The sequence below is a fragment of the Ranitomeya imitator genome, chromosome 6, assembly GCF_032444005.1.
Source record: "Ranitomeya imitator isolate aRanImi1 chromosome 6, aRanImi1.pri, whole genome shotgun sequence".
In the NCBI taxonomy this organism is placed as follows: domain Eukaryota; kingdom Metazoa; phylum Chordata; class Amphibia; order Anura; family Dendrobatidae; genus Ranitomeya; species Ranitomeya imitator.
Genome location: NC_091287.1, coordinates 31,344,485 through 31,358,610, shown reverse-complemented (window position 1 = coordinate 31,358,610; position 14,126 = coordinate 31,344,485). Strand labels below are relative to the sequence as shown.

Genomic DNA, 14,126 nt, shown 5'->3' with positions numbered 1-14,126 from the left:
TCAATGGAAGTCTTCAAACAGTGGCTGGTGAGACATCTGTCTAAAATGGTTTAGTGAATCCTGCATTGAGCAGGGGGTTGGACACGATGACCCTAGAGGTCCCTTCCAACTCTAACATTCTATGATTCTTCTAATTTCTCAAAACATAGTCAACGAAATGAAAAAATTCCTGGAGATTAGGATTTTTCTTTATGATTATGTAGAAAGACCACTCTGTCTGCTTGTTTTTCACCTGTAGCATGTACAAAGGAGTATCAAGCAATTGTAGCTACAATGTTTTAAGATGAAGTCTCTTCGGGATTATTTCTTACGAGAAGATTCTCCAAGAAGTTGGGATTACCATTATCATAATCTTCCTATGATTTTACATGCTGGCAGCTTACGGGACCAGCTTGATAAATGGTTATGCGGCCCCTTGATCTGCAGAGGACACAATTTATACTTCTACAACCATCAACTTGCTACTTATTGACCTAGTACATACTCTACTTGTGTGCTACAGAATTTGACTTTACTAGTTAATTTACGCATCACCACAAGACTAAGGTTGGCCATACACATTAGATGGCTGTTGGCCGAACGATGCTTCTGCCGATCGTTATCAACCAACACTCCCATACACAGGAGAGCTGTGTTTGATATCGGCAGGCTCAGCTGACATTAGTCTAATGAGTATGGGGGCCTTTAGACACAAGAATAACAATGTTGTTGGCAAAGGGGAACTTTTTGGATGGTAAAGGCCACTTTTATTTATTGGGTAAACCCATACCAACTGCCCATGTCTGATTCAGGGTAGGGAGTTTGTGTTGAGAAGGTGGAGATATTAAAGTAAAAAGTGAGAAGCACAAGATGTCTTTGTGGAAAACTTTACAGACATTAGTTGTGGCCGGAAGAAGTCGTCATGGTGGCTTGGGCTGGACGGAGAAGATGAATAAAGAGAACTGCTATAAGTCACTGGATATAGCAGTTGTGTATTTTGCCTGTGACTGCATCTGATCAGGGCTGTATTTTCCAGTATGGTCAGTAGTTAAAAAATAAAATAAAAAGTACTATCCATCCATGGACAATGTGCTGCTGAGCCAGTGTATATAGGCCTCACATGTATAGCTAGTTTTTGGCATGAAGTGGGGATTCTGTACATACCGTATGTCTTGGCATTTGGACTCCTAATCTTCAAATACTACGCCAGTGTTTTTCTTATTTCACTAATTGTTTAATATCAGTAATTCCCTTGTATTAAAATGAGTACTGGTCGCCATTCTCTGCCGTTTTCAGCGCTGTTCCAGTACTCTCCTAGATCAAGCAACCTCAGCTGTTACTTGTCGGCTCACTAAAACACCTTTCTCAAGTTCAAGTCTATGAGACTAAAAACAAGGCTCTCATAGATTTACATTAAGAGATGAACTAATGGCCAGTGGTGTAAGCTGGCAAAAAAAAGCTGCGGTCACATGATGCAGGAGAGGGGCTGCAACAGCGCTGGAAACGGCTGAAGATGGCGATCAGTAACTATTTTTAATGCATCCGTTGAACATACATTGCTGAAAGGTAATGGATTGGGGAAAAAATAAACTGGAATAGGATTTTAAGACCCTAGAAAAACACCTGCAGGGAACTAACCAAGGGGAGCCAAAAATACTTTATCCAACTTGATCAAAAAGGCTACATGTGAAGTTTACGTCCCCTGAGGATAAAATAATGTTTTACTATTTTTCCATGGTGCTCTGTGGATTTGAGATAATATAATTAGTTCTTACTGGTAATTTGGTTTCTCGGATTGCTCCATATTTATTTCCTATCATTATATTGTAAAAATGATGGTTCATAAATCATTGGAGTCTTAACCGGGAGGAGTTGTCACACTGTGATTTACTTTCCTGGAAGGGAGTGTAGAACTCCTAGAAAGAAACCAAACTCCTGGCGAGAACTAGTTTTATTTTTAATATATTTTCTGATTGAGCAGGATGCATCTAGTGATTTCCGACAAGGTGTGGATTCTTATTTGGCAGATTTAGCTGCATGTATTTAAGGAAGGTTGTAGTGTTTGCCGTGAAGAGTGCGTCGTGACAAAAGTACAAGACAGAAGAACGGTTGTTTCATTGGTGAGTACTTGATCTGACTTTTTGCAATGCAACGCTGGTCTCGCTGCTTTGGAAGTTGGGATGGTGTTGGACTTATATGCAGATGTCTGGAGGACCATTCTAGGATACAGTCCTTAGTTTTGCATTCTTTAATCTGAAGATATAAGACTATCCCAGCCAATGAGTGTGATCAAGTAGAAAGGCGAACAATCGCTCTAGAAGATCTTAATGGGAAAAGAACACATTGGGCAAGCGTTAGATCTGCGAGGGTGTGACTGATGGACCATCATCAGTTCTTACAGTGTTTTTCCAAACTAGACGGAGATGTACCGGTAGCTGTTTTCCCTGTAAGTTCGAAAAGTGTTTGGCCTATTCTTAAGTGGAGCATGAGACCACCGCCTGTACCGGGGAGCAGTGATGATGATGTCTGTGTCTGAGAATGCTCAGAGGGAAGTGCGACAGTTCATACAGATCGCCGGTGAAATGAGTGTCCACCTGAGGACAAGGAAAGTCTATATGGGGAGTATCTAGCCTGAGAGGCTACAAGGTGTGAGGAAGGACCAAGTGGTCTTTTACTGCTGTTGCTTCTGCAGCCATAATGGTCTCTACTTTTGCCCAAAGAGTGTTTATGAGGTCAAGCATTGCCGTTTGCGGAAAAGCTCTACATGACATTCTAGTTCATCTCATAGATGTTGAATGGGGTCAGGGTTTTCTGGGCAGACTGAGCTCGGAAACATGCAGAGAAGATACCGTCTACTTTTATGGACTGCATACCCCCCAAACACAGACACCTAGATAGCAGCTCACACTCTACTCTGTGGATCTACTTCTGGATTTTGGATCTACACCGCTATGGATGGGTTCTTCTGTATGTCTTGACAGCCAGAAATCTCTGTAAAATGTAGATTTGTCATAGTTTTTGATGCAATTTTCTGGAGATGCAAATCTACAATGTGCATTATATGATTGGACCACCAGATATCCTTGGGTGGTCGCCTAGACCTCCTACATGATAAACTAACATCAGCCATGTGCAATTAGATTCTGCTGTACTTACTCGGAACTATCTTTCTTTCTTTCAACTTTCTTTTTATTGAAGATAAAATAATCACAATTGAACAGGAATTGAAAAATAGCCAGAGGAAGTTTCAAACAACATTAGGCATCCAATGGGACAATAACAAAAGTCCAACAAAATGTAAGGGTACATTAAATTTGAAAACTGGATTAGGAACACGGATCGGACTTTGACATAGGTTCAAAGAAAAAAGAAACTAGCAACGGTGATTAGGGGAAACAGTGGAAACACGAGTAGAATTTTATGGTAGGAATAGAAAGATTGAGAAGGTTGGAGAAAAGGGGGGTGGGGTAGAGGAAAGAAAATGGAGGGAGAGGGGGCTGAAGGGAGTACTTGGAGGAAGGAGGGGGGGGAGGGGAGAGGAGAGGATCGATGGTGGGGATGGACTTAGAAGAAGGAGTCGAGAATGAGGGGGAAGCTCAGCATATAGATTCCGATGGGTTGAGGTGGACTCAGGTACCATCCGATATTGTTGAAAGGAAGTCAGGGCTGGAGCGGAAAGTAATCCACGGTCCCCAGGTACGTCTAAACGAGGTGAGGGATTCTTGCGTATTGGCAACTAACTCAGCAGTGTGGTATAGAAGGTCAATTTTAGCTAGTACTTGTTTTTTGGTGGGTATGAGAGTAGATTTCCAGAAAGTGGGGATTAGATATTTCCCTGCTGCTATTATGTAACTTGCTAGTTTCGAGGCCGGAGAGTTCTCGGGCCATAGGGGTTGGTTAAGGAGAGTAGATTGGGGAAGTAAGAGAGTGTTTTGATCTAACACCTTGGAGATTATGATCGAGATCATTTGCCAAAAGGGGGCAATATTTGGTCAGGACCACCAGATGTGCAGATAGGAGCCTGAGTCTGAACAGCATCTCCAGCATAGATCAGGAGTGGAGGGGTGCCAATAATGAAGTTGTGTTGGAGTGCGGTACCACCTAGATATTACCTTATATGAGTTTTCTTGTATTTTTACACACTGTGAGGGTCCGTGGGATTTGTTGTAGATAGAGGCAATCTGGTCATCCATAAAAGAAATATTGAGATCTCTCTCCCAAAGACCTATGAAGGCTCTTTTGATATTGGCACCGTCCATCAACAAAAGGTTGCAAATTTTTGATAGGACTTTTTTGGGTGGGTTTTTGTGGGCGCATAATTGTTCGAAGGGAGTTAGTGGGCGGAGCAAATTTAACTGTCTTTTGTGTTTGTAGCAGTAATCTTTCACTCTTTTGTAGTGGAGAAAAGTAATATTTAATTGTGGGTTTGAGGCCTGGAATTCAGCGAGACTCATTAGGGACCCGTCGATAAAAAAAATGTCAAGTGGTATAGGGGGATTAAGCAAGTCACCAGAGGAGCTGGAGAGATCTTTAGGTATTTTAAAGGGGATGGGGCCCACAATGTCTTGTATCATCAAAATTGGGGAGATAGGTGGGGTTAATTTCGGAAATTCAGTTTAGCGGTTGTAATTTCATTGAGTAGCAGTTGGTCTAGGTTTGTGTGGTTATATAAAAGGGCCAATGTCCTGAGGGGAATAGGGGCTAGATGTTCTTCAATTGGCAACCACAGTTTTTCCGAAGGGTTTCTAATCCAATCAACTACTCTAGTAAGCATCGCTGCTCGGTAGTATTTGAAGATATCCGGGACACCCATTCCTCCCTTTGATTTCGGCAGGGCAAGAGAATTGGCATTGATTCGGGGGCGTTTGCCGTTCCAGATGTAGTTAATGAAAAAGGAGTTTATTTTTGACAGATAGTGCTTTGGGATGTAGATGGGGAGCATCTGGAATAAATATAAGAATTTGGGTAAGATAATACTTTTGAAGAGGTTTTTCCTACCCATCCAAGACAGGAAGGGGGCTCTCCAGGACTGTACGGTGGAGGTAGCTTGTTTCAGCAGGGGGATGATATTAAGTTCCAGAAGCTCCCCCGTCGACCTCCCGATCTTAATCCCCAGGTTGGTGATGAAATTAGAGGGCCACTTGAAGGGGTATAGTTTTTTTTAGTTTGTCTATAGCGGGATTGGGGATGTTAATACTGAGTGCTTCCGATTTAGTGATGTTGATTTTGTAATTAGAAAGTTCCCCGTAAAGGTCTAAAATGCGGACGAAGGCAGGGATGCCCTCCTCGGGATCTGATAGGAATACCAAGAGATCATCAGCAAACGCTGCAGATTTATGGTGAAAACCACCCACTTGGACTCCCCTGATATCTGGATTTTGTTGGATGCTCTGAATGAGAGGCTCCATGGCCAATACATATAAAATTGGAGAGAGAGGGCATCCCTGCCTCGTGCCATTCTGAATGTAGAAAGGGTCCGATAGTAGATTGTTTATTCTTAGACGGGCAGAGGGGGTAGTGTACATTTGGAAAATGGCATCTACAAGTTGAGGGGGGAAGTGGAAAGCAAGAAGTGTTTCGCGAAGGAATATCCAGTCCACCCTGTCAAAGGCCTTTTCAGCGTCTGTCCGCAGCAGGACGAGTGGAGTTTTCCGTATTTTTGCGTATTGAATAAGGTGAAGAATTCTAGCTGTATTGTCCCTTCCCTCACGTCCTATCACGAAGCCTGATTGATTAAGAGAAATTAATTGTGGCATGAGCTCTGCCAATCTCCCCGCAATAAGACTGGCATAAATTTTTAGATCAACGTTGAGTAGGGAGATAGGCCTATAGCTTCCACAGCATTCTGGGTCTTTACCTTCTTTATGAAGAAGAGAGATGTGGGCTTCTAGTGACTGAGAGGGGAAAGATTTCCCACCCAAGACTGCGTTACAGACGTTCAGGAGGTGTGGGCCTAAGATATCGGCAAAGGTTTTGTAATAGATTTTAGGGAGCCCATCTGGGCCAGGGGCCCTCCCCTTATTCGGAACTATCTTTAATGATGTTCCTTATGGTTCCTATACAAATACTATGTGAAGTTTTATGGACTTTACGCACACATTTTGAGCTTTAAAATCTTTCAGGTGCTTCTGGAGGAAGGTGAGCGACATGGAAAGTCTTTCAGTAAGAGGAAGAGAACTTGTCTCAGAAATTGACGTTTTGGAACAGGGATTTATGATGTGTTTGCAGGATCCCTATGACAAGCACAGTAATCCTCAGGTAAGTTATTCCAACCCTGGTGGTCCATATAGTGGGAAGGGGCTTTACCTCCATAGACTAAGACTTTGCTGCTCAGAAAAAAATCAGCACAAAATCTCTCTAAATTACCTCTTGGCCGCCATAGGGATGGCCCAATTTGCCATTGTCTCTCATGGTCTTGTCTGTTCTGTCCTCCCAGCTGTTAAATACCTATCTTTTCTTTTTAGGGGTTTGTCAATATTGGGATCACTGAAAACAAGGTCTGCTATGATTTGCTAAAAGAAAGGGTGAGTAATCCTGATGGAACACAAGTTTCCCCGTCCTTCGAATTTTAATAGTTTTTTTTTATAGGAAACGTGTCTTATATTTGATTTTAGTTCCTTTTTATTAGATTTAATTATATATAGTGCTAGTGGCATGGCTGGACCAGGAGACACGAGGGTGGCTAGTCTGGCAGAGAAAAAAAACACTTTATGTCCTGCTGATAAAACACTAATTGTAATGAAACAACAGCACACAGCCTAATAAGTGACATCCCTCTGAAATCAGGGTCTCAGACCCAGGGCCGGCTCCAGGTTTTCATGGGCCCCTTTAACACATACCACAATTCATGATGCACAGATTCGGCAGAGAAATATACTTATGGTACAATGCCAAAGATTTCACTTCTTACATTCCATGAGTGATATCTATTGTAAATTCTACAATAGCTCAGAAACCAGACAGTATATTGCTCCATACAGAATAATGACCCCTATATATTGCTCCATACAGAATAATGAGTCCCATATATTGCTCCATACAGAATAATGAGTCCCATATATTGCTCCATACAGAATAATGAGCCCCATATATTGCTCCATACAGAATGAGTCCCATATATTGCTCCATACAGAATAATGAGCCCCATATATTGCTCCATGCAGAATAATGAGTCCCATATATTGCTCCATACAGAATGAGTCCCATATATTGCTCCATACAGAATAATGAGCTCCATATATTGCTCCATACAGTATAATGAGCCCTATATATTGCTCCCTGCAGAATAATGAGCCCAATATATTGCTCCCTGCAGAATAATGAGCCCCATATATTGCTCCATACAGAATAATGAGCCCTATATATTGCTCCATGCAGAATAATGAGCACCATATATTGCTCCATACAGAATAATGAGCCCTATATATTGCTCCATGCAGAATAATGAGCCCTATATATTGCTCCATACAGAATAATGAGCCCTATATATTGCTCCATGCAGAATAATGAGCACCATATATTGCTCCACACAGAATAATGAGCCCCATATATTACCCCATACAGAATAATGAGCCCCATATATTACCCCATACAGAATAATGAGCCCCATATATTGCTCCATACATAATGAGCCCCATATATTGCTCCATACAGAATAATGAGCCCCATATATTGCTCCATACAAAATAACATGCCCCATATATTGTTCCATACAGAATAATGAGCCCCATATATTGTTCCATGCAGAATAATGAGCACCATATATTGCTCCATACAGAATAATGAGCCCTATATATTGCTCCATACAGAATAATGAGCCCTATATAATGCTCCATACAGAATAATGAGCCCTATATAATGCTCCATACATAATGAGCTCCATATATTGCTCCATACAGAATAATAAGCCCCATATATTGCTCCATACAGAATAATGAGCCCCATATATTGCTCCATACAGAATAATGAGCCCTATATATTGCTCCATACAGAATAATGAGCCCTATATAATGCTCCATACATAATGAGCTCCATATATTGCTCCATACAGAATAATGAGCCCCATATATTGCTCCATACATAATGAGCACCATATATTGCTCCATACAGAATAATGAGCCCCATATATTGTTCCATACAGAATAATGAGCCCCATATATTACTCCATACAGAATAATATGCCCCATATATTGTTCCATACAGAATAATGAGCCCCATATATTACTCCATGCAGAATAATATGCCCCATATATTGTTCCATACAGAATAACAAGCCCCATATATTGTTCCATACAGAATAATGAGCACCATATATGACTCCATACAGAATAATATGCCCCATATATTGTTCCATACAGAATAACAAGCCCCATATATTGTTCCATACAGAATAATGAGCCCCATATATTGTTCCATACAGAATAACATGTCCCATATATTGTTCCATACAGAATAATGAGCCCCATATATTACTCCATACAGAATAATATGCCCCATATATTGTTCCATACAGAATAATGAGCCCCATATATTACTCCATACAGAATAATGAGCCCTATATATTGCTCCATACAGAATAATGAGCCCTATATATTGCTCCATACAGAATAATATGCCCCATATATTGTTCCATACAGAATAATGAGCCCCATATATTACTCCATACAGAATAATGAGCCCTATATATTGCTCCATACAGAATAATGAGCCCCATATATTGTTCCATACAGAATAATATGCCCCATATATTGTTCCATACAGAATAATGAGCCCCATATATTGCTCCATACAGAATAATGAGCCCCATATATTGCTCCATACAGAATAATGAGCCCCATATATTTCTCCATACAGAATAATGAGTCCTATATAATGCTCCATACATAATGAGCCCCAGATATTGCTCCATACAGAATAATGAGCCCTATAAATTGCTCCAATAAGTATTATGGGCACCACATAGCGCTCCATAAAGAATAATCAGCCCAATATATTGCTCTATACAGTATTATGGCAAATAGTAAAGAGAGAAAGATCTCCAGCGTGGATTTTCATGGAATTAAAACATCAGTTTTATTGGAAACGTATTTTAAAACCAGTATTAGGCTACATACATCATGGGAATGGGGTCCCTGGAGGTCCAAACCGACGCGTTTCGACCATTCAGGTCTTATTCATGGTATGAAAACAGACCGGCATCGCTAGTGTTAAATAGAAAACGACCTACAGGAAACAGGTGCAGTAATTAACAACATCAGGAGAGCAGTGGAAACTCCCCAAACAATTAACCATTTAGAAACCACATGAATTCTTAGGAATATAACATTTACTGAAATGCCTTGTGATAATTATATAGTAAATTGCAAAAACCGCGGAAATAAAACCAGCAAACATGACAATGGTGGTGATTTTGCTAGTAAGGCTCCTTTCACACTAGCGTCGGAATCTCCCCGTCGCAATGCGTCGGGGAGAGATTCCGACGCTAGCGTTTGCTGCATTGCACAATGGAGGCAGCGGATGCATTTTTCCGGCGCATCCGCTGCCCCATTGTAAGGTGCAGGGAGGTGGGGGCGGAGTTCCGGCCGCGCATGCGCGGTCGGAAAAAGCGGTCCGTCGGGAGAAAAAAACGTTACATGTAGGGTTTTTTTTCTCCCGACGGTCCGCCAAAGCACGACGCATCCGTCGCAAGACGGATGCAAAGTGTGCCAATCCGTCGCAAATGCGTCGTCAATAGAAGTCTATGGGGAAAAAACGCATCCTGCAAGCACTTTTGCAGGATGCGTTTTTTCTGCAAAACGACGCATTGTGACGGATTTAAAAAAACGCTAGTGTGAAAGTAGCCTAAGAAAACCTGCAGGAAAAAATAGAATTAATTAGGACTAACGAAAAAATACCAAAATAATTATTCTTGCAGAGTATAAACCCTCGAAAAATGAGTCAAGCTGCAGGGTTAAATCCAACCAACCTAACGGCACTCGTGTCTGCAGATTAAAGATCCAAAAGGATTCTCGGTTTAAGGCTATGTGCACACGGATTCGCAGCAGTTCTCCCTCAGTTTACAGTACTATATAAACCTATGGAAAACAAAATCTGCAGTGCACATGCTGCGGAAAATACCGCGCGGAAACGCTGCGTTGTTTATTCTGTAGCATGTTGATTCTTTGTGCGGATTCCGCAGCGTTTTACACCTGTTCCTTTATAGGAATCTGCAGGTGGTAAAACGCAGGAGAAATCTGCACAAAAAACGCTGGAAATCAGGGGTAAGCCCGTGGGTAATCTGCAGGTAAAACACAGTGCGGTTTACCTGCGGATTTTTCTAAAACGGTGTGGAAGAATCCGCACGTGAATCTGTAACGTGTGCACATAGCCAAACACTTTTCCTCTGAAATCGCCCCCCCCCCAATGTGGCTTAAAGACTTTCACTAGCAGTAGCCCTGAGGGTATTGGTATTCCCAGCATGTGTTGTTTTGCAATGACTGGACACTGCCCAGATGTAAAGGTACCGTCACATTAACCTCTTAGCGACCGCCGATACGCCTTTTAACGGCGGCCACTAAGGGTACTTAAACCACAGCGCTGTTAATTAACGGCGCTGTGGAAAAAGTAAATAGCGCCCCCCAGAGTCGGATTTTCTCCGGGGTCTCGGCTGCCGGGGGTAGCCGAGACCCCAGAGAACATGATTCGGGGTTTTTTTTACCCTCCCCGCATTTGCGATCGCCGGTAATTAACCGTTTACCGGCGATCGCAAAAAAAAAAAAAAAAAGCGATCTCTTTTTAATTTCTCTGTCCTCCGATGTGATCGCACATCGGAGGACAGAGAAAAGGGGTCCCAGGTGGCCCCCCAATACTTACCTATCTCCCCCGGTGCTCCTCGTGGCTCCCGGTGGGCGCCGCCATCTTAAAAATGGCGGGCGCATGCGCAGTGCGCCCACCGGCCCAGCGAGAATCTTTGGGGTCTCGGCTGCCGGGGGTAGCCGAGACCCCAAAGAGCATGATCGGGGTCGGTTTTACCGACCCCTGTTTTGCGATCGCCGGTAATTAACTGTTTACCGGCGACCGCAAAAAAAAAAAAAAAGTAAAGTGTAATTCTCTGTCCTCTGATGTGATCGCACATCAGAGGACAGAGAAATAGGGGGATTCGGGGACCCTACAATACTCACCTGCGTCCCTGGATCCTCCTGCTGCTCCTCCTGGCCGCCGGCAAAAGAAAATGGCGGGCGCATGCGCAGTGCGCCCGCCATCTGTCTCCATCTGCTGGCCGGCAGGAGAACAGCAGTTGGGGCTAAAATTAGGGGTAGGGTTAGGGGTAGGGTTAGGGTTAGGGTTAGGGCTAAGGTTAGGGGTAGGGCTAGGGGTAGGGTTAGGGGTAGGGTTAGGGCTAGGGTTAGGGGTAGGGTTAGGGCTAGGGCTAGGGTTAGGGGTAGGGCTAGGGTTAGGGCTAGGGTTAGGGTTAGGGCTAGGGTTAGGGCTAAATTTAGGGTTAGGGTTGGGGCTAAATTTAGGGTTAGGGTTGGGGCTAAATTTAGGGTTAGGCTTCTTTCACACTTACGTCGGTACGGGGCCGTCGCAATGCGTCGGCCCGACATACCGACGCACGTTGTGAAAATTGCGCACAACGTGGGCAGCGGCTGTAGTTTTTCAACGCATCCGCTGCCCAATCTATGTCCTGGGGAGGAGGGGGCGGACTTACGGCCACGCATGTGCGGTTAGAAATGGCGGATGCGATGTACAAAAAAACGTTTCATTGAACGTTTTTTTGTGCCGACGGTCCGCCAAAACACAACTGATCCAGTGCACGATGGACGCGACGTGTGGCCATCCGTCACGATCCGTCGGCAATACAAGTCTATGGGCAAAAAACGCATCCTGCGGGCACATTTGCAGGATCCGTTTCTTGTCCAAAACGACGGATTGCGGTGGATGCCAAACGACGCAAGTGTGAAAGTAGCCTTAGGGCTAGGGTTGGGGCTAAAGTTAGGGCTAGGGTTGGGGCTAAAGTTAGGGTTAGAGTTGGGATTAGGGTTAGGGTTTGGATTACGGTTGGTATTAGGGTTAAGGTTGGCATTAGGGTTACGCTTGGGATTAGGGTTAGGTTTGGGATTAGGGTTAGGGTTGTGATTAGGGGTGTATTGGGATTAGGGTTAGGTTTGAGGTTAGGGTTGAGATTAGGATTAGGGGTGTGTTGGATTTAGATATTTTTTGATTAGGGTTATGGTTAGGGTTGACATTAGGGTTGTTTTGGGGTAAGGGTTGTGATTATGGTTAGGGTTAGTGATTAGGATTATGGATCAGGTTGGGATTAGGGTTAGGGGTGTGTTGGGGTTAGGGTTGGAGCTAGAATTGGGGGGTTTCCACTGTTTAGTTACATCAGGGGGTCTCCAAACACGACAGCCAATTTTGCGCTCAAAAAGTCAAATGGTGCTCCCTCCCTTCTGAGCTCTGCTGTGCGCCCAAACAGTAGGTTACCCCCACATATGGGGCATCAGCGTACTCGGAATAAATTGGACAACAACTTCTGGGGTCCAATTTCTCTTGTTACCCTTGTGAAAATAAAAACTTGGGGGCTACAAAATCTTTTTTGTGGAAAAATATATAAATATTTTTTTTTATGACTCTGCATTATAAATTTCTGTGAAGCACTTGGGCATTCAAAGTTCTCACCACACATCTATATAAGTTCCTTGGGGGGTCTAGTTTCCAAAACGTGGTCACTTGTGGGGGGTTACTACTGTTTAGGTACATCAGGAGCTCTGCAAACGCAACATAACGCCCACAGACCATTCTATCTAAGTCTGCATTCCAAAACGGCGCTCCTTCCCTTCCGAGCTCTGCCGTGCGCCCAAACAGTGGTTTACCCCCACATATGGGGCATCAGCGTACTCGGGATAAATTGGACAACAATTATTGCAGTCCAATTTCTCCTGTTACCCTTGTGAAAATAAAAACTTGGGGGCTACAATATCTTTTTTGTGGAAAAAAAAATATTTTTTATTTTCACGACTCTGCATTCTAAACTTCTGTGAAGCACTTGGGCATTCAAAGTTCTCACCACACATCTAGATAAGTTCCATGGGGGGTCTAGTTTCCAAAATGGGGTCACTTGTGGGGGATTTCTACTGTTTAGGCACATCAGGGGCTCTCCAAACGCGACATGGCGTCTGATCTCAATTCCAGCCAATTCTACATTGAAAAAGTAAAACGGCACTCTTTCTCTTCCAAGCTCTGCGGTGCGCCCAAACAGTGGTTTACCCCCACATATTGGGTATCGACGTACTCAGGAGAAATTGCACAACAACTTTAGTGGTCTAATTTCTCCTGTTACCCTTGTGAAAATAAAAATTTGTGGGCAAAAAGATCATTTTTGTAGAAAAAATGCGATTTTTTTTTTTTTCACGGCTCTACGTTATAAACTTCTGTGAAGCACATGGAGGTTCAAAGTGCTCACCACACATCTAGATAAGTTCCTTAAGGGGTCTAGTTTCCAAAATGTTGTCACTTGTGGGGGGTTTCCACTGTTTAGGCACATCAGGGGCTCTCCAAACGCGACATGGCGTCCAATCTCAATTCCAGCCAATTCTACATTGAAAAAGTAAAACGGCACTCCTTCTCTTCCAAGCTCTGCGGTGCGCCCTAACAGTGGTTTACCCCCACATATTGGGTATCAGCGTACTCAGGAGAAATTGCACAATAACTTTAGTGGTCTAATTTCTCCTGTTACCCTTGTGAAAATAAAAATTTGTGGGCAAAAAGATAATTTTTGTAGAAAAAATGCGATTTTTTTTTTTCACGGCTCTACATTATAAACTTCTGTGAAGCACATGGGGGTTCAAAGTGCTCACCACACATCTAGATAAGTTCCTTAAGGGGTCTAGTTTACAAAATGGTGTCATTTGTGGGGGGTTTCCACTGTTTAGGCACATCAGGGGCTCTCTAAACGTGACATGGCGTCCGATCTCAATTCCAGCCAATTCTGCATTGAAAAAGTCAAACGGCGCTCCTTCACTTCTAAGTTCTGCAGTGCGCCCAAAAAGTGGTTTACCCCCACATATGGGGTATTGGCGTATTCAGGAGAAATTGCATAACAAAATTTATGGTTACATTTCTGTTTTTACACTTGTGAAAATAAAAAAAATGGTTCTGAATTAAGA

General features: G+C 43.1%; 1 protein-coding gene across 2 annotated transcripts in view; it reads left to right on the top strand.

Annotated features, from left to right (window-relative positions):
• Nucleotides 1-1,900: 1,900 nt before the first annotated feature.
• LOC138641770 (1-aminocyclopropane-1-carboxylate synthase-like protein 1) overlaps nucleotides 1,901-14,126 on the top strand; it is a 43,719-nt gene continuing 31,493 nt past the window's right edge. The window contains exons 1-3 of one of the 2 annotated variants that reach the window (XM_069729412.1): nucleotides 1,901-2,099; nucleotides 6,094-6,237; nucleotides 6,444-6,503. In XM_069729412.1, the coding sequence (XP_069585513.1) occupies nucleotides 6,127-6,237; nucleotides 6,444-6,503 (171 nt within the window). In that variant the 5' untranslated portion in view covers nucleotides 1,901-2,099; nucleotides 6,094-6,126. The remainder of the gene's footprint in view (nucleotides 2,100-6,093; nucleotides 6,238-6,443; nucleotides 6,504-14,126) is intronic. The other variant, XM_069729411.1, reaches the window with a different exon arrangement.